Here is a 20,654-nt window from a genome sequence, read left to right as displayed (position 1 = left end):
AGGTGACTCTATGTATTTCATCCAAATATATTCTTCTGATAAAATTAGGGCTAACAGTACTTGTACCTTGGCTGGCAAATGAGTTCCATTTTTAAAAAACAAACAAAAAACGCACCAAACCCCTCCCCATAACAACTAACCTGTGGTCACTTTAAAAATTGAACAATACACCATTGAGTTAAATACTGCCCATATGAGTAGATGTTTCTTTGTATCTGTTCTTGAAATATGTAGCATAACCTTCCCTGATGTAAAGCGCTCATGTAGAGATCTACATGAGGGCAAATCTTGCTGCTTTAAAGAAGAGTAGACAGTAGCTTACGCACCCACTTGACCAAAGATAAGTTATCAAGCCCAAACTTACCTCTCTCTCAAGATGTTTTTAAAAATGCATAAATGACAAATGTTTTCCCTAGCAAAATTGGGTACAGAAATAAGTCTTAAAACTAACCTTTAAAACAAGACAGGGATAACTTCAGTAGAGAGCATCAATTAAAGAACATGGAGCCACGGAATCTATCTGTGACAGTATAGACATGGTGCTCCTCCTTTCCTCTGATAGGCAGGCTCTTGCTTTCTGTCTGCAGACTCAATATGAACACAGCCCTTAGAATTACTTGTGCTCCATATACCTACATTTCTCAAGTAAAGCTCATACTTTCAGTGTTTTTTCTGTGATGGGTGTCCCAGTACATCATCTCTGTCAATAAAGCAGATTTTAAGGAGTTGTGTTTTACAATGCAGAGAGTGGAGGATGCTTTTTATACATTGGTGCGAGAGATTCGACAGTACAGAGTGAAAAAAATCAGCAAAGAAGAAAAGACTCCAGGGTGCGTGAAAATTAAAAAATGTCTTGTAATGTAACAGGGTAAGTTTTGTAATAGGGTAAGTTTTGCAAATTAATTTTGGGCAGAAAAACTGATAATCAGTTTCACGTAAATCAGATATCTTATGGCTTCTCAGTAGTAATTATATAATTTCAAAATATTAAGTACAAAATTAATCAAACTTCTATTTTCCTTTATTAACATTTAGTTTTGAGCTTTGGTTTCCTAGCAATAGAGTATTTTTTAAACAATAACTTAGCAGCTATTAGTCTGTCCTGTTTTGTGATTTTTGACAAATGGATAGGAGGAGATCCATACTCTGAGTGACCTTGGGCAAGCTACTTAATCTCTGTGCTTCAGTTGTCTGTAAAATGGGTATCATGATATGTGCCAACTTCATGGGGAGTGTTCTGAGGAAAAATTTGTACATTCCACAGTAGTGAAGGCCAGGGATAGATCTTCAAATTGCTGATTCTCTGGGTAGGTCTATACTTGCCTCCGGGTCCAGAGGTAAGCAATCGATCTTCTGGGATCGATTTATCGCGACTTGTCTAGATGCGATAAATCGATTCTGGATCAATCCCGGAAGTGCTCGCCGTCGACGCCGGTACTCCTGTTCCGCGAGTGAAAGCTGTGAAAGCTAAGGAAAAAGAGAAACTCCACCTCAACTGTGGCTCTTGGCAGTTGTGCTTTGCCATTGGGATCATGAGCATTTTATCTTATCCGAGGAGGGAAAAAATTCCACAATCTCATTGGAGTGAGTTAGTGGTTGAAGTGATTTCTATGAAAGAAAAACCAAGCTGCATAGAGGTTCTCTCCAAAATATTGGCATAATGAGATAGTGGCTGAGGGTAGTTCCTCTGGCTGTGACTGACAAAGCCAGCCCATCCAGTTCATATACAGGGGAAAGAAGTCCTCCCTTGAATAGCCGCGGACTTAGGTGGAAGTAGTACTTGAAGACTTCCTGAGGAAAGGGATGTCACTGAGTTCCCCAGTTCCTTTTCCTCTGGCCTGTAAAGTGTTTGAATTTAAATCTTACTGGGGGACTTTGAACTCCTCCCAGGAGTTCCTATAAAGGCTTTGAGAGAGGTTCCCAAAGGGTCAATACTGGTCTCTTTGTAAAAGTCTCTTCATTGCTTGGCACTGTCCTTTCCCAAACTTCTATAAATTCTTTGGTGAGTCACTGTTCAGAGAAGGGAGAAGTATCTTATGACTTAGTGTCTGAGTTGACCCCCAGCACTTGCTAAGGAATAAAGTCTTTAAAGAGGATTGAAAATAACATGGTTGTGTGGTTTTATTCATTTTGTTCAGGATTCCCTTCTAGTCGATCCATCAGTCTAGCAGATCATGCAGAGCACCTTCATCACTCCTCACATCCAGATTTTTGCTAAATCTGCACAGGCCATATATGCTCCCAGAAGATTTGAGGGATAAATGACTCTCCTCACCTAGACTGGATTCTGCAGTTATGCCTTGCTCAAAAAAGATATGTCATTTATGGAGTATATTGGCTTAAAGGTTTTCTTTGTATTGAATTTGGAGTTTACTGCTAGAAAGTTCCACACAGACTTGTTTCCAGATGAGTTATTTGCTGGCTGTTGGCATTACAATATGAGGTTTTCTATTCTTCCCTTCTCAGGAAAGTTTTAGAAATATTGATAAAGATGTACCACTGCAGCGCGTCTGGTGAAGACGCGCTCTGCCAATGGGAGAGCACTCTCCCATCAGCATAAAAAACTTGTGTCCACAAGTGGCAGAAGCTATGTCGGCGGGAGAAGTTCTTATATCAGTGTAACTTATGCCATTCGGGAGGGGGTGGAATAGTCACACCTTTGAGCGACATAAATTTTGCTGACATAGGCTTAGTCCCTTTAGCTGAGAATAGCCAGAATGCTGTTCCTCAGGAGTCCCTTAGATATTCCACTAATGTCATCTTCTCCTCCCTAGTGGCTCACTGGGCATTATGGATTTGGCCATGATGTGGGACAATAGCTTATCTGAGCTCTGTACGATAGCTGTTCACTTCAAACTGGATAGACTTTCCCCCCCTTTTTAAGAGAAACGCATTCAGTTGTATTTCCCTAAGCCTTTTCTTCAAGGAAAAGTAGTCACGCCTTTGCACTTAGGATACAGGAGAGAGAGAGACACGCTGGAGATTACTTCCTAAGTATAAGCTTAGTTCTGGTATTTTGGAAAGGGGCAGCTTTCTTTTGTGCATGTACCTGGAAGTAGACCCAAGCCTTCCTTCTCACCCCTAAGCAAAGATTTTGGGCTGTGTTGACCTTTTCTCTCTGTGGACTTGCTTGGGAAAGAGAGGCTGGAATCTCGTTTTCTTTGTGTGCTTCCCACTCAGAATCTCCTCAGACTCTTGGATCCATTTCTATGCGTCTTGAGGGTATCCTTTCTCTCTTCACTTGCTTCCCAGAATAGTAGTCTTCCCCCCAGATCAGGAGAAACCTTTTGACAAATTTCTGGACACCTGGTTCCATCCTCCCTGATGCTTAGTCAGAATATAAATTGCCTGAGAGGCAAGCCTGTTTGGTTTGAGGAGCTCCAGGGAAACATGATCATTAAGTGAAAATAAGTTCCACCTATATGCCCTTGAGGTGTGATCAGTCATGTTAGCAATCTTAGCATTTAGAAGGCTAATCTGGAGAAAACGTGCTCATAAAGTCTGATGGCACATCACTAGCTGAATACCTGAATCATCAGGGTGGCACAAATAACCCACCCTGCTAAGGAGTCTGCCCTTTCTTAGGGTATGTCTACACGTCAAAAAAGCTCCCTCCCTCCCCCGGCAGAGAGTCTCAGAGCCTGGCTCTACAGACTCTTGCTATGGCACTAGAAATAGCTATGTTGACATTTGGGCTCAGGCTTTCAAAGGGTGGTGGGTTTCACCCTGCACAGCTGTTTTCAGTGCTGTAGCCAAAGCCCTGAGAGCCCAGAACTGTAGACCCAGACTGAGACTTGCTGCTGAGTGTGGGGGTTATGTTTTGTTTTTTGCTGTATAGACATACCTTTATTCTCCTCTCAGTAAGACTCCACTTGTTCTGGGACAGCTTAATTGTACAGCAGACCGGCTAAGCAGATCCAAGGAGAATGGTCCCCAAAGCCTGAAGCCTTTCAGCAGATATCCAGAACCTTGGGAAAACTCACAATAGAACTGTTTGCAACTAAATGCAGTGTCAAGTGCTTTCTTTCTTGTCAGCCAACCAAGCCCAGCAATGTTGGTCCAGAATACATTTGTTATTTCATTAAACTTGTCCTGGTGTATGTATTTCCCCCTCTTGGTCATCATGGGACACTTTTTTTTTTTTTTTAAAGATTTTAAAAAAATCATGATGGTTCTGGATTAGCTAGCTTGTGGAAGCTTGGTATGCCTACCTGCTGATACTCTCCTGAAGGATAAAATTCCTTTGGTGTTATGCCATAAAGCAGGAGACACCTACGTGCATTTGGCTGACTTTGCCTGTGACAGATGAACAAAATGTTTTAACTAATGTAAAAACTACAAAAGATACCTTACTTGAAAATGTTAGTCAGTAGCATTGTTTTACAGCAGATTGCCTATCTGAGCATTAAGTTAACTGTAAATTAGGCAGTGAGATGACACGGTGATGGTCTTATTAAAAATGCAAATATAGAAGCTATGTTTCAGCTTAATCTTTTAAGGGGTTCATTAATTGTTTTCAGACTGTAAACAAAGTTATTTTATGGCCTTCCCACCCAACTCCAAAGGTGTGCAAATTTGCAAGCCAAAAATGATGATGGTGTGGTAACTGTGTCCCCCTCCCATGTTGGAAGTACACTACAATTAGACCCTTCTTTCTGTACTACAAGCTGATTTATGTCCTCTGATTTAAAAAAAAAAAAAAAAAAAAGCTTGTGGTAGAATCCAGTTGATAGGAAAAAGGAGCATTTTGACATAGAGCTACTTAACAGTTCAACTACTTTAAGTCTTAAACAATGTCTAAATATTGTCATTTTCTTAGTATGAATGCAGGATAGAAGCTGACTTATGATCCTACGGTGGGCTTCTCTGATTGTGAATTAAGCTGTCTCCCTTCTGGAGCATGGCCAGTAGGAAGCCTGCCAGACACTGACTGTTTTTAATTTTAAAATATGACTTAAGCTGAATAGAGCACTAAATGAATTTTCTCACGGCTGAACTGAATAAGGTGACTGCTGCTTAGTTATATATCTACCAAAAACACTTCTAGACTATCATCTTATTGTTTTAACCATACACTGTTGTATTTTGCATATATACTTTTTAGCCCAGGGTCCTGGATGATGCTGTGTGGCAGAATTCTAACAGATTGCTGAATTTCTGTACAAATCCTTTCCAGTGCTGAAATCTTTAGAGATGATTTTTTTGTAATACTTCTTTAAAGTCAATGTTTCATTAAAACACAGTAAGCTAAATAAAGTAAAACTATATACTGAAGGTGACTGAAGAAAAGGCACCAATATCTAATGCCACCTCTAAGACACAGGTTAAGGAGAGAATTCCAAAACCCAGTACACAGAGAGATTTCAGTAGGAGGCCATAGAGACTGTGTGATTTGTGGAAATAGTTGCACACTCCCATATGCAATATTCTGTTAGCCAAACTTAGTACTATCAAATGATTTGGGGCTCCTCCTTAGCTGTTCTTGTGACATTGTCAAGTGTATCCATGTTGCATATGTAGAACCTGAAATTTCTCACACATTAAAGGGTAGACGTATGTGCAAATTTTAATTCATAAGTTTTGCCAGCACATTTGAGGAGGTCTGCTTATAAAGTGGCTTAGTGTCACTGACTCTTTATTCGAGGAGTATTGAGTAAAGCAGGACGTTGGATAACTTTCCCATTCAACTCTAGGACAGTGTGCTGCAACCCAAATTTTGAAATAATGTTCCTTATCTATAGGTAACCAAAGTAAGTGTCTGGGGTTAAATGAAAGGTAAAATAAGGCCTCAAGTTAATTTTGAATTTAAGGTTCTTTATTTTATTTTCACCTTTAAAAGATTCTTGAACTGAGTCTTGATACAATGTACCTAATTATCAGCCAGTAGGTGCATTAAAGAGCATTTACAGCAGAACCAAAACCAGTAGAATGCAAATATTCTCTGAACCGTTTAAGATTTGATCTGCAAAACAAAGGATTCAATACTGTAAGCTGAAATGCCATACTTAAGTCTCCCCCTAGTGTACAGGTTTTGTAATACACACTATGTAAAATTATCCTGTTTTGTAATACCTGCAGTAGGCACGGTAGAATGAATGTCAGCCTTAACTGTGAATCTCCTTCCTTTCTTTGAGGTTAAGGTCCTTAATATTGTTTGAATATCACTTTTTATGGGTTAATTTCTGTGCATTTATTTTAACAATAGCTTAAAAGAAAGTGGGTGGAATCTTTTTGTGGAAATTTCAGTGTTCTGTTACACCTTGCATTTAGCACTTTTCATCTGAGACTCTTAGACCATTCTACAAATGTTAATGACTTCCTCTGTGAAGAAGATGGTATTCCTTACGTTTTACTGATGGGGAAACTGAGGAACTGAGTGGTCATCTTGCTTAGGCTCATGGGTGCAGTTTGTGGGAAAACGGCATGTAGCGCTCTTGATGCCAATCTTGTACTCTAACCATGAGACTTTGGCCCTTTGCAGCGAACTGTAATACATTTTTTTGCTCTGTTGGATAATGGAGACTTAATACTGCAGTATGTATGTTTTAAAATTGCATATCCAGTTACAGCACCACTGTATCTTATCTAGATAAAGGTTATTTCCCTAGACATAGGTTATTATGGATTCATATTGTGCCATTATTCTGACTATCTTTCAGAGTTGTAAATCAGATACTAACATTTGACCGAGTTTTACAGCAGAACAGTACTAATTCTCACTAATTAATGAGATTGTTTGATTTCTAATTTTTAAAAAAGTGAACAAACATTTAAAAAAACAGGGTACTGCACGACACAATATACACTTTATTTTGACCATTACAGTTTATTTTGTATTTCGAATAGTTCATGGTGTACTAGTAAATGTACTTAAGTATGCTGAAACATTATTAGAGCACTCTGCTGTGAAAACCCTGAGAGGTAGGGAGAAATGGCCAATGTTTGTGTGAACTGGTAAAGTACAGACTGGCTAGGATTTTATTCTAGTTAACGATCCTCTCATAGAAGTATGCAGGGACTGAAGCTGTTTTGATGTATTGTAAATGCACATTTGTTTGAAGGAACTATTTGCTTTTAGATATAGATCTCTTTAAATGGCATATCCTTCAAACTTTCTCTATAGCTAAATCTACTCAAACATATACACTACTATATTTGAATAAAACTGTGTAATTAAGCACAGTTACTATTTTTAAGGGGCCCAGTCTACTCCTATTGGTATCAATGAGAGGGCTTTAGCTGTTGCCCTTTTTAGCTGTTGTGGGTGGAGGAACTTACAGTGTGTATGTTGCCCTTTATTTGCGGCTTGCACTTTAGGATGTAAGGGTCTGTAGCTGATGATAAAGAACTTCTTTCAGCTCCAGTGGTAGTAGTCTTTGTTTTTACCTGTAGGGCTCAATTTCGGGACCTACTTCTGCAGGTGTGTGGCTTATTACTCTGGTATAGCAGTATTTTATGTCCACTTTGTACATGTGAAATTCATAAAGAACAATGCAGTGGAGAACTGGGCCTCACTTTCTTGTGTAGCAAATGAAAATGTGTATATTAAAAAAACCACACTAACCTGGCAACTTCCAAAAATGAAAAGGTTTCCAAAATCAATGAAGATTGTTGAATGACAATGTATGTGCTTGTTGTTATATTTATAGAACCCAAACACTAAAAGCACAGAAATTAATTAAATCAACACTGTTTATTTAAAAAAAAGCATACTTCATTACAACACCCAATATACATGTTCTTACTAAACTGCAACATTAATGAGAACCTGCAGTGTTCAGATGAAAACAAACACTATCCAAATGAGTACATAAATCATGTTAATTTGGTCTTATAGCCACATATGTTTCTTTTCAGGGTGTCGATGATGCCTTCTACACGTTAGTTCGAGAAATCCGAAAACATAAAGAGAAGATGAGTAAAGATGGTAAAAAGAAGAAAAAGAAGACAAAGACAAAGTGTATAATTATGTAAATACAATTTATCCTTTATTCTTAAGGCATACTTAAGAAAGTGATTTTTTGTACATTACACTAAATTATTAGCATTTGATTTAGCATTACTTAATTTTCTTTCTGCTTCATGAACCTGAATGCTTGTTTTAAATGACAGTGGAAGCTTTATTCCTCTTAAGTGCCAGTATTCCTTGAGTGTTGGTTCTTGAACTAGCAATGCCCGTGGAAGAAAAAAAAAAAAAAAAACCCTGAGAATTTTCTTAGGATTTTTTGGTGCATGCAAAGCTGCTAACTTCCTATTTTTCTTACCAATTGTGAACTTTAGTTCTGTGTGCAAACAAAATAATGAAAGTGCTCCACAGGCTCTTATATCGTTACTGTGGTTTTTTATCTGGTTGAATAAAAGGACTAGTTAGCATAAGAAATTTTTATTTCCGACTTGTTTTCTTTTATTCTAGACTGACTGCAATATTGAGAGACCAGAAGCCTTTATAGTCTTCCTATAGATTCTGCTTCTAGGCATCTAGTCTTGTAGCATTTCAGATCAACTTCAATGAATGTAAAGATATAACTTTCACAAAGTTTTTCACTGCAATTTGTCATGGTCACTCCTTAAATACTATATTTTTTCTATAAAAAAAGAAAAATTAAAAAAAGACAATAGTGCACATCTGGCAATGGAAAAAGTAAAAGTTCTAATTAAATTGATTTGCTATTGTAATGCTTTGCTTAAGACTTTCACTAACTTTTTGTGTCAGAGACCCAGGGTTAAATCCTGGTTCCACTGAAGTAACTGACAAACTTCAAAGTAGCTTCAGTAGGTCAGGATTTCACCCTCAGCGTCACTTCTAAGAAATACTGGAAAGCCTTAACAAATGAGTAATTCAGACACTTACAAAAGTTAATTCATATGTTGATTCAGAGTTTAATCCTAAAAATGAGGTCAGGACCTCTACCTTTATAGATGTCAGAACCATTTTTTCAAGAGTGGCATTAAATATTTCCAAATGCCCATTTTGTGTATAATAGGGGAGGCATTTTAAAGTCCAGTAACCTCTTTAGATTCAGTAATGGCACTTGAATTCAGCTGCTTCATACAGATTAGTTGGAAATCCACTATGCCATAAATATGGGGATGATGGAGAATTTGCACAAACATTCAGTAGGCATAGCTGATATTATGGTTTCCAGAGCTAATGTTGTTTTGTGTTCTGCTGTGATTCTTGTGAAATACTAATTTTGTTTCACAGATTATATGGTTGTTTAGTGGAATAAAATGTCAAGATTGTTACACATCGAAACCAGGTTTTCAGTGTTGTTGTTCCCAGAGTGATTTTTTTCTTGTGATTTTTTTTTTTTTCTGATTGGAGTTAATCCGTTATTTTGAAGAAGCTTTCATTTGCAGTATAGCAATAGTTTGGTTAATCTGCATCGAAGTGAGAGCCAGCTATCTCATGTTGCCAACTCTTGTGATTTTCATCGTGAGTTTAGTAAATTTGATGTTTTTCTTAAGGCCCCCACTCCTGGAGTTGAGTTGAGTTTACATGAGAATCTCAGCTTGCTTTTCTAATGTTTCTAGCCCTCATAGTTGCAGGGAAGAGCTTGAAAATGTGACTCAACTGTATGCTAAATGATTGAACAGCAGAAGGCAAATAATACACAATGTGTATTGGTCTTTAAAACCTTGTGATTTGTTGGGGCATGATTCATGAATTTTCAGTGGTCATGATAGGCAAAACTGCTATTCCCAAGTTCTCCTGAAACTTTTAAACAGAGTTTGCACACTTAGTTTTTCACAGAATAGGATTTTCATGGAGCAGCGTAACTTAAAATGCATGTACAATATCAAAGGTACAACTACATGTGCAAAATGACCTCTTATTTCTACACGGGGAGCAGTAGTAGCCATATTTGAAGGAGAGCTGCAATGGTGGCTAGGGGTGTAGTAAACATACTACCTGTATTTCTGCATGACCCTTACATTTTGTGTGGCTGGGAAAGCATTTCTGAATTTTTTAAAAAATTCTTTCCCAAGCTGCAGCGTATACTTCATACATATGGCCAAAAAGAAAAAAAAAAAATACTGAAAGATGGTGGTGAGAGAACATAAGGCTACATCCTAATTTAGGACCAATAGGAAGCGGGAACAAATCCCGGTACATGTTGTAAACATCTAATGTTTTATTTGCAACTTCTAAGTTAAAACATCTTGAGGTTGAGATTTTGTTGGTTAATTGCATATTTTTAGACACTACTATCAACGTATTGGAAGAACGTAGCAGAAGTGGATAGTGTAACTTGAACAAACAAGAAATAGAATCTTAAGACTTATGACTTTTTGTAACTGTGTCACACTGCATGCAAATTTAGGGCTCGTTTAGACAGTTTTTATCAATTTAACTAAATTGGTAGAAAAACTGATTTAGCTAAAATTGGTGCAGCTTTCAAATGTGGATGCAATTATCAGTATAAAAGTATCTATACCAAGATAGCTTATTTTAATAAATTTAATCTGTAAACTACCAATTCATTTGAATAGATATTAAAACTGTTTAGACCAGCCTTTATGATCTAACTTTCACAAAATATGCTCATCCTTGCCACTGTTGTGCAGTTTTGTCTTAATATTTGTAGAGACTTGGTGAGGCATGTTGAATTGCAGCTTGCACAAGTTGATCTAATAATTATTCTGCCTTTCCCTATGTGAAATGCTTTCCAAGAACATATCCAGATTGCTATCTTTTTCTGATAGTAACTATTAAATGAACATGTGAAGTCACTTACTACATTAATACATTAGATTTCCAATGTCTGATAGTAGCTTTATGTAACTTTTGGTAAACACCTTTTAAAAAAAAAGGTCATCAGTTAACTTAAAACTGAAATTTTATTCCTTCGATTCTTTTAACCTATACAGTTGTCCTAAAATCTTGTTTGGCTGAGATTATGTAAAAAAAATTCACCATATAAAATGCTATTACTGTAATAGTTCCTACATAAACTTCCATTCTTTTGTCAGTACTATCAAGCAATACAACTATTTCCTTCTAAGGCCATCAAGCTGTGGCTCTTTTTGTAAAGTCTACATAAAGCTACATAGGCAGTAATCTTTCCTAATAATTCCACTGTCTTGTGTTTTCATGTTGAAAATACTTCTGCTTTTTCCTCTTGAGTGCCAACTTCTTACTAGAACAATTTCTTAATGTAATATGTTTACCTGGAATGTATTTTAACTATTTTTGTATAGTGTAAACTGAAACATGCACATTTTGTACATTGTGCTTTTTTTTGATGTGGAATATATGCAGTGTGATCCAGTTTTCCCATCATTTGGTTGCGTGACCTATGAATATTGGTCATACCAGACATTTAAATTAAAAGAATGACCACTGTTTAAACTTTTTAATGTTTTATAGGAGCATGTGCTGTGAGGTGATCTGAAATTTGTCATTTTTTGTCAAATTGTACTGCTCCTATTTATTGTAATGTAATAAAAATAGTTATTGTGAACTTTTGTTGATATTTAATTTGTTGCTCCTTCCAATAAATGTAATGCTAATCTTTATAATTAGTTAAGTACCCCATGAACTTCATTTATTTGGCAGCCCCTCTTAATTTCTCTTGCTGTTTTGATTACCAACCACACTGCCATCATCTTTGCCCATCAACTTTTGTGCAAACCACCTACCCCACTATTTACGGTCATATACTCCCTCTTTTTACAGGAGGACTCTTTCCTTTGTGAAAGCTATCATGAATAAATTTGGGCAAAACGTTCTAGGATACTGGTCCAGGTCTTTGTTGTTCATGTATTACTATAACACCCTATTTTCAGTTGCTTGTAACTTTGCCAAACTTGAATAGTTTGGGCTGAAATTTTCCATGCTGGGTGTCTGGTGCTGCTGCTTATTAACTTTAACCAAAATAGAAGAACAGGAGTACTTGTGGCACCTTAGAGACCAAATTTATTAGAGCATAATGCTCTAATAAATTTGTTAGTCTCTAAGGTGCCACAAGTACTCCTGTTCTTCTTTTTGCGGATACAGACTAACACGGCTGTTACTCTTTAACCAAAATGGTTCAGCTGTTTGAGAATGAAGCTAGGGAAAAATACATTGTTTTGCCCAAGTTTAAAAATTTATGGCAAACTTTTCTCTGAACGGTATCAGTGACCCTGTGCTTTGGAGCAGGGACTAGAAATTTGGCTGAGGTGGTCTCTGCTAGAGGTGCTCGTTTTGCTACTATCCCTATGAAAATCTGCCCAAATGTGGCCAGATTCTAAGCCTTTGGAAAAAAATTACAATTCACACATACACAGACTTGCTAGAGCTTTGTAGCTATATTACCTGAAGATTCTGTCCACACTTGGTGTGCTCCAACCTGTGGCTGGGCAGGACTTTCCCTGCAATTGGATTTCTGGGCTGTTGCTAGCTTGGCACCAGAACTGAGAGCATGAAGCCCCTTTTCTGTGCTCTCAATGTTGCCTGGTCACTGAGGAGGGAGTTGCCTGATTCAAATGCAGAGGAGACCAAAGTCAGATCTGGGAGGGGCAGAGTACCTTTGGACAGGGAGACTGGGAGTACAGGAGAGAAGATGAGACAGGGAATTGGAGGGGATGTTGAGGGGGTAAGACTGGGCCTGGTTGGATAAGGATACTGGTGTTGGGGAGTGAAATGAGGAATAGGAGGCCTGGAAATGAAATTTCACCCCCCCCCCCCAGAGATGTTCCAAGAAGATGTTCTTCTTTCGCAGACTGGACTCCTTCCTAGTCTGCATCCAGCAATCACTCACACCCCCATAGTTACTGTCCTTTGTTCCAGTTTCTTTCAGTGCAAATATTTGTAATAAAAATATACACTTTGATTTCAATTACAACACAGAATACAATATATATGAAAATGTAGAAAAACATCCAAAATAATAAATCTCAATTGGTATTCTATTTTCAACAGTTTGATTAAAAATGTGATTAATTATTTGTGATTTTTTTTGAGTTAATCACATGAGTTAACTGCAATTAATCAATAGCTTTTTTCATATATGAGCTATCTGATCTGCATTCAGTTTTAAATTCATCTGTTCAGTGAAGAAAACAAAGTGAAGAACCAAATTAGGTTAACTTTGTCAGAGCATTTTTGCACATCAAGCTTCAGTTCAGGATAGATCAGAATGGCGGACAAAACCTCTAAGCTAGGAGTATAAGATCATATCTGCATGCCACAGAACTTTATATTCAAATAATTAAAATAGCCACTTGAAATGTAGTAATGTAGCCACTGACATGGTGATCAAATATGTCCTTTGGTTTGGAAATATTTAAGTCTCATTGCCTTTAACATAACCATTCTTCTTTATTCATTCATCCTAGCCACTAACGTGCATTGTTACAAGCGCAGGGTCAACAATATTGCACATCACTTATTCTTATTGTCATCCTCATAGTAGCGCTGTTTCATAGCCCTGTACTTTCTGAGATAATACAAGGCCTCTAGCTCTTTTATAACAAATTCTCCACGACTAATTAGTTGCTTAATTTTTTCTGGATCTTTCACATCCTTATTTTTTAGGAAAGCTGCCTTCAAACGGCTTCTAAAGTAGTCTGCTCCTTTGGGATATTCCCTTCCAAGGTACAGCAGCTTTAAAAACAAAAACATATTTTAGAACTTAGCAATATGTGGTAAAAATGTTTTTATCTAGTTAAGCAAAGTGCTAATTGCATTCAAGACACTTACATTTTTGTAAAGATTCAGCACTTCACCTCTTAAAGGATTGGCCATTTTTCATATTTCACTGAACATAGCCACTTAATTCTTGTGTGATTATTTACCTAAAGAATAATCAGTTTGATATTAGCCACATACTAAACTAACAAGTGACTGCACTTTAACCATTTATGGTATGATATTACTTACACTAATGCCCAAAATACCTGTTGAATTAGTTTTCTGGCTTGTTTTGCATCTGGAAGTAAGGTATTGTTACGATAAAAACCAAGCAATTGAGATTCAAAAGTGGAAACAACTGAAATAGAAGTCAGTATGGAAAAGTTCTTCTAAGTTCTTTTATACTCTGCTTTTCCTTAGTTTCTAGTCACAGCTGATCTGGTATTTGTGATTAGAAAATAGCTGAACATGAGGTCAGCAAGCTTTATGTTCTGAGTTTAACTCTTGTAACAAGACTGCACTTGAATCCTGGAAAGATTTGTATGAAGAGTAGAGACCCAAGGAAAGGACAGATTTCAAGCAGTCATTTAGCAGCACTCTCATTACTAAATGTTTTCAGCAACTACTGAACTGTATGGGGGCAGATCCAACACAGCCACCTTATGAGTATTCAAGAAATAAATGATTGCAGGATTCATTTTCCTATGCTTGACTTTATCCTCACACACAGACTGTCTCATCAAATATTATCACTCCATGTATTAGTTATAAGCCTATTTTATTATGAAGTGGAAGCTGGAGGATTTACCTTGTTGGGCTCAAAGTCTGTACAATTACTTTCAACCCAAAGATTCTGGAAAGTTCAGTAAAATGCCTGGGGCTCCTAGGTGCTACAATACTACTAATGAAGGAATTATTTTCAAAGATAAATTTCAGAAGTTTCAAGTAATGCTTCTTTTAAAAAGTTAGTCCTCTGAGCATAAGTGCCTTTCACATGTTTAAGAATAAAAGATATTTGAAAAATATCATACTGTGTACAGTTCATTTTCTCATTCTGTTTTTTTCCTCTGAGATGTGGATGTTGAGCTACATGCTGAAACCCAAGCTCCATATTTGGCTTGAAAGAATATTCAGACTCAACATCCCTTCCCACCAAGCAGGGCTTGAGAGAACTGCAGTGTGGGGTTCAGACTTAATTCAGATCCCATAACAATGTTGCTAAAGCATTTAAAAAAAAAAAAAAAAAAAGTCGGATCATTCAGAATATTTCTAATGTAATAAACAGGAAAAAAATGTGAGAATTGAATCAGTGTACACCCTAAAAGCACTAAGTTGCCTAAATTACTACTTTTATATCATCTTTAAATTCCAAATCCTAGCACTATAAAGTTATTTATTAAATGTTATTCTAAACCTCTGGCTCTAACCTGACTGACAAGGCCATCGCAACTAAAGAGAAGCATCAGTGTTGACTCCTTCAGGTATTATCAGTGTTAAAACATGTGGCAGCAGAATGACATTACTATAAAGGAAGTGTTTTCACTGCTTAACACAGGGGTGAACAAGCTTTTTGGCCCGAAGGCCACATCTGGGTGGGGAAATTGTATGCAGAACCATGAATGCAGGGCTGGGGTAGGGGTTGAGGTGCGGGAGGGGGTGTGGGAGGAGGTGCATTGTGCAGGAAGGGGCTCAGGGCAAGGGATTGGGGTGCAAGAGGGGTGCATCAGGGGTTTGCGGTGCAGGAGGCAGTGCGGAGTGCAGGCGGGGGCTCGGGGTTGGGTTGCAGAAGGGGTGTGGCAAGGGGCTCATAGTAATCTTTCAAAGTCAATGATTCATTGTAAACTTTTGAAAGAACCACCATAAAATATTGTTCAGAATTACGAACATTTCAGAGTTACAAACAAGGTGTTCGTAACTGGGGTTCTACTGTACCCTTAGTAACTTGGCACTATGTGAATGTAGACAGTGTTGCGACCATGAGTAGGCCTCACTGATGTTAAGGACTGAACTGATTAGATGGGGCAATTAATGTAGTAGGTCTACCTTGAACTCCTGAATTTCTTTAAAAAGATAGTGAAGAGAAGGAGGTACCATTTTAATAGCATCACTGCTTTAATGCAGAAAGTCAAGGTGGGAAGCCTTCCCCTAGATAAACTATTTCACATGACATAGAAAAAAAATCCTAACTAGCACTATTTGGTCCCTGTGATGGCAGTCTCTACAGAGGGGCTAACTGACAGGGAGAATAAATTACCCTCTTCTCAACTGAGCTACTGCCTCCATGATGAAGTTGAAGCCCATTGGTGGGGTGTTTGCACTGCTGCTGCCTCTACCTTTTCTGTGGAGAGAGGACTTCAGTCTCCTCAGCTGTCAGGCACCTTTCACAAGCAATCTAATCACCATAAAAAAAGAAATACTAACACTGGAAAGTGGGGAGGGGATATGTTGACAATTTTTATACTTAAAAGTATGATATAACAAGTGGTGTGTGTGTGAAATATAAACCCACATACTTCAAGGAACCCCAGCAGATCCACCAATACAAGGGATGACGATACCCCAGTGAGCCCATTCTGAGTCTCAGCTCAATCCTTTGTTTTTACTGAGGAGGTAGATAAGCAGAGTTTAGGTGACTTACTCTGAGGGCCACTTTTGTTTGAAAAGGGAATCTCTGCCTATTCCATTGCCCTGCTGGCTCATAAGAAAAACATGCATATGCAGAATCGATAAACACACATTAAAAAAATATTTTGAGCCTTTAGCAGATCACATTTTCCAGCTTTTCTTCACAAACAAGGGCTAGATAGAAATGTCTCTTCTCCCCACCACCCAAACAAAACTGAGATTCTCACATAATCACATGGTTTCAGGAGCTGGAGCTTTAAGGCATCCCTAAAAGTGTTTGAGACTGAAAATAAAATCACAAGAGTTGACAACACCATGGATATCTGTGATGAGAACCTTGGGGCTGGCTATAAACTCTTGGATTGGATTATCAGCATGGGGGTGGGGGCAGCACAGGGCTGTGTGTGGGTTTGGATTGCTACCCCAATATCAGCAGCAATACAGTCATTTAAAGGTATGTCTACACGGCACACTGAGCCCAGGATTCACAGAGGTTTGAGCCTACGTCCTGCTTCTTTCAATGTGCAAGTCAGTCTGATTTGGGTCAGCAAGTACTCAGGACCCAGCCCTAAGATCCCATTCAGGGGGAGTGGACTCAAAGCCCAAGTCCTACGCAGCCTCCGGTCCAAGCCCTGTAAATTTGCAGTGTGGACTCAGGTCAACCTGCAGATCCAAGTCAGAAGGTCTGTGCAGGGCAGTATAGACGTGTTAGCTGGGGTAAGGGACCCAGGTCGAGCCACTGTAAGGCCAAGTTTACAGTGCAGTGGGGACGCCCAAGCGCTGGCTCGGAACCAGCCCAGACCCCACAGAAAGAGCCGGGTTCACAGTGCAGTGCAGACACTGCCCGGGAGCCCCCCACTCCCTTGCCGGGCCTAGGGGGCCCCTGGGGATGACGGGGCGCTGCTCTCAGTGCAGCATCCACAAGTCCCCTCCCAAGCGTGGGGCAGGGCGCTGCTCCCCTGGCTGCCCTCCCCGGGGTGGTGCGGGGTGAAGGCCCCTGGGGGCTGGGACTCAGCCTTGGCGTCAGGGCAGCGCCCATCCCCGCCGCGCGGGCTGCACCCGGGTCTCGGAGAGAGGAAGGGGGAGGGGAAGGGGGGATCTGTACCTCACCACTTGCCCTGCCACAAAACCATTCGCACACGCTTTACGGCACCTTCTGCCGGCCGTAAAGCGCCACCGACCCCGCCCCAGCTTAGCAACCCCTCCCGCAGCGTGCTAAAGTCACGAGCGAGCCACCTCCCCGGGGCGGCCGCGTCAGCTAAAGCGTGTGGAAGTCTACTGCGGCTGCGCGAGGGTGGGGAGGCGGGGAGAGGGTTGTCAGGGCGTCCGGCGCGGCTGCGCGAGAGCTCCACGTGGGTGGGACTAGTCGTCTAGGTAACAAGGGGAGGGAGTGGTAAACAGCGCCTCGCGCCGGGCTGGGGGGGACGCGTCGAGATGGTGAGAGCGGGGCGGGGGGGCGACCCCAGGAAGGGCCCGGCCCTGGGGTTGTTTGGGGGGTGGGCGGGGACTGGGGTTCGGCGTCCCCCGGCTCAGCTCCCCGTTCCCATCCGCTCCGAGCCCCGGGGTGCGCGGGGGTTTCAGCCCCTTCCCCGCCCGGCGCCCGCCTCTGAGCCTTTAGCATCGCGGCTTCCGCCTCTCACCCAGCCCGGCGGGGCCCCGGCGCCTGCCCCTGCCAGTTGCACACAGGAGATGAACCGTGACAAGGGAGGCGAGCTGGTTTGCTTTAGTCTCTTCCAGGGGCGCTGAGAGCCATTGAACCAAACTGTAACCCCCTGTAGTATATAATGGAAACCCCTTCAAGCCACCCACAGCACCCCCAGTTCCAGCACCTACTATCCGTTTCCATTCCGTTGAGGGTAAGGGTTACTGGGACAGTCGGAGGGTTAAACAAAAACAATCAGGTAAACAGGAGGGAGCTGAGCGCCAGTAATCACGGAACAGGAAGAAGGCACTAGGCAGAGAGGCCGTTCAAATGTCTCCCACAAGAGGGCATTTCAGCCTTTCTGCAGCCCCAGCCAGTTCTGCTGGGACTGCCAACAAAAGTGCCCATCTAGTACTGATTATGATGGTGGTTTTTTGCAATGTGGATCTTTATCCCCTAGGAACTGAACTGAGACCAACAAAGCATTTCACACAGGCCACTAAATTGGAAATCCTATTCAGTTATTGCCAATCTGGGCTTGATTTAAAAAGGTAATCTGGAGGAGACAGGCACTTTGGGCCAGATCTTCAAAAGTATTTAGGCTCCCCAAATCAATGGAAGTTAGGAGTTTAAGTATCATTGAGGATCTGAGCCTTTATTCCTCCCTGATGAATCCATTTTTTTGATGTTGTAGGAAATCCCTGGGATATTTTAGCATGAAACTCAGCTTTCATTCCCCTAAACTTCACCTTCACACCTTACCAAAACCATTCCACCACAATAGACATCTTCTTCCACTCCCCTAGAGGAACCCTTTATTCCTTCCCCTGGTATCCATTTCTGCCCATCTTTACCTCCGTGTTCTCTTGCTTCTCCAATCCACTGGCTGCCTCTACATTCCACTTCAATATTCTCTGTAAATTTTCAAAATAATGCATTAAAAATTTAGCCAATCAATGTCCATACATATTAACTAGCTATCTCCTACATATTGCACTGAAAAAGTAACCATTTGGTACATGATACAGTGTCCTGTAGGGATTGAGTGTTGGGATACTTTAGTTTCTATTCTTTGCTCTGACTTCTTAGCGTATGTGCAACGTGCTTCAGGTGGCATTTGACCAGGATTCATCACCGAATTTGATCTGCTGGTTGGATCATTAGTTTCCCCGGCCTGGGCCGAGTACTGATGTGGAATGCAACATGAACGCTGATCCATATAACTCCTTGTGTTACTTTTGGAAAAGTCCCTTAGTGTCTTTGTGCTTCAGTTTCTCCATATAAAAAAAGGGATCAATGATACCCATTTCTGTATAGTAATTGATAATAATTGTAAGATTATATGTACTACAAACCGGTGAAAGCAGGAAGCAAGGAGTTCAGACATTTTTACCTAAAACGTACTAGTCTCTGATGATGTCAATTGACTTTTAATGGAGAAATTAGAATGGATGTGCTCCCCCAACCTTAACTACAGTATATTGCTATGAAATGTGGGTGGTGGTCTGTTAATACCAATAAAAGCAATGAAATTGTGTAATACTGGTGGTTCTCCCTTTCCCCAGTATTAAAGCTCATTGGCTATTCCCCTTCCCTCATATTAAAGTTTTTTCATATTATCTGTTATTAATGGCTAAACTTTGAATTGAAATATACTTACCTATCTGATTTTAATTTACTTAGTAGCTGCATTTCTTAATTATTCCTTATAATTTGTTTTGGTACTAGAATCTCTGACTCTCTCTCTCTCTTCTTTTTCTCTGAACTTTTAGGGTCCAAAAAAGAAAAAAAAGGTAGGTAGGTAGATATATAGATATATCAGATAGATGTAGATATAACTGCAAAGATACAATCTAGCTCAGACACAGTTTGTTGGACTCAGTAGTGTTCATTTACATAGTTGGAAATAACATTCTCCTCACTTAGGAAATTACAGGGTGAAATTCTATGGATTGTGTTACAAAATCATAGAACTGTAGACCTTGAGAGACCATCAAGTTTAGGTCCCTGTACAGAGGCAAGACCAATTAAATCTAAACAAGTGTTTGTCCAACTTGTTCTTAAAAATCTCCAATGCTGGGGATTCCACAGTCTCCCTTAGAAGCCTATTTGAGAGCTTAACTACCCTTATAATTAAAAAGTTTTTCCTAATATCTAACGTAAATCTCCCTTGCTGCAGTTTAAGGCCATTACTTCTTGTCCTATGTACAGTGGACATGGAGATCGATTGAGCACCATCCTCTTTATCATCCCTCAACATGTTTGAAGACTGTTATCAGGTCTCCCCCCCACCCCGTCTTTCTTTTCTCAAGACTAAACATGCACAGTTTTTTTTAACCTTTCCTTAGAAGTCAGGATTTTAAAACCTTTTATCATTTTTGTAGCTCTCCTCTGGACTCTCTCCAATTTTTTTCATCTTTCTTACAGTGTAGTGCCCAAAACTGGACACTGTACTCCAGCTAAGGTCTCAGCAGAGCTGAGTAGAGAGGAACAGTTACCTCCTTTGTGTGACATACAACACTTCTGTTAATACACCCCAAAACAGTAGCCTTTTTTTTGTATCTGCACCACATTGTTGACTCATATTCAATTTGTGAATCACTATAACCCCAGATCCTTTTCAGCAGTACTAGCCAACTTCTCTCTCTTTTGTAGTTATGCATTTGATTTTTCCTTCCTCAGAGAAGGACTTTGCACATGTCTTTATTGAATTTCACCTTGTTGATTTCAACCTCTAATTTTATCAAGATCGTTTTGTTTTCTAATCCT

At 39.8% G+C, this 20,654-nt stretch overlaps 3 protein-coding genes across 10 annotated transcripts in view; 2 read left to right on the top strand and 1 right to left on the bottom strand.

The window, feature by feature from the left end:
- KRAS (KRAS proto-oncogene, GTPase) overlaps positions 1–11,465 on the top strand; it is a 42,486-nt gene extending 31,021 nt beyond the window's left edge. The window contains exons 5-7 of one of the 2 annotated variants that reach the window (XM_034782829.1): positions 745–860; position 1,678; positions 7,858–11,465. In XM_034782829.1, the coding sequence (XP_034638720.1) occupies positions 745–860; position 1,678; positions 7,858–7,974 (234 nt within the window). In that variant the 3' untranslated portion in view covers positions 7,975–11,465. The remainder of the gene's footprint in view (positions 1–744; positions 861–1,677; positions 1,679–7,857) is intronic. The other variant, XM_034782820.1, reaches the window with a different exon arrangement.
- A 1,816-nt stretch (positions 11,466–13,281) lies between these two features.
- On the bottom strand, positions 13,282–17,455 carry ETFRF1 (electron transfer flavoprotein regulatory factor 1). Of its 5 annotated transcripts, none has more exons than XM_034782799.1 (4): positions 17,349–17,455; positions 15,885–16,010; positions 13,688–13,782; positions 13,282–13,591 (listed from the first exon to the last, which is right to left on the bottom strand). In XM_034782799.1, the coding sequence occupies exons 3-4, from the start codon at positions 13,730–13,732 to the stop codon at positions 13,370–13,372; spliced, it is 267 nt and encodes an 88-aa protein (XP_034638690.1). In that variant the 5' UTR covers positions 13,733–13,782; positions 15,885–16,010; positions 17,349–17,455; the 3' UTR covers positions 13,282–13,369. The 5 variants fall into 5 exon arrangements, with proteins under 5 accessions (XP_034638690.1, XP_034638663.1, XP_034638682.1 ...); XM_034782772.1 differs by having other exon boundaries at positions 15,873–16,010; positions 17,349–17,452; XM_034782791.1 differs by having other exon boundaries at positions 15,952–16,010; positions 17,349–17,452.
- A 178-nt stretch (positions 17,456–17,633) lies between these two features.
- Positions 17,634–20,654, top strand: part of CFAP94 (cilia and flagella associated protein 94) — a 46,376-nt gene continuing 43,355 nt past the window's right edge. For 2 of the 3 annotated variants that reach the window (XM_034782745.1, XM_034782743.1), the window contains exons 1-2: positions 17,634–17,680; positions 19,658–19,678. In XM_034782745.1, coding sequence (XP_034638636.1) covers positions 17,678–17,680; positions 19,658–19,678 — 24 coding nt within the window. In that variant the 5' untranslated portion in view covers positions 17,634–17,677. The remainder of the gene's footprint in view (positions 17,681–19,657; positions 19,679–20,654) is intronic. The other variant, XM_034782744.1, reaches the window with a different exon arrangement.

Source organism: Trachemys scripta, chromosome 1 (assembly GCF_013100865.1).
Source record: "Trachemys scripta elegans isolate TJP31775 chromosome 1, CAS_Tse_1.0, whole genome shotgun sequence".
NCBI classification, from domain to species: domain Eukaryota; kingdom Metazoa; phylum Chordata; order Testudines; family Emydidae; genus Trachemys; species Trachemys scripta.
This window is presented reverse-complemented; position numbering and strand designations above follow the sequence as displayed.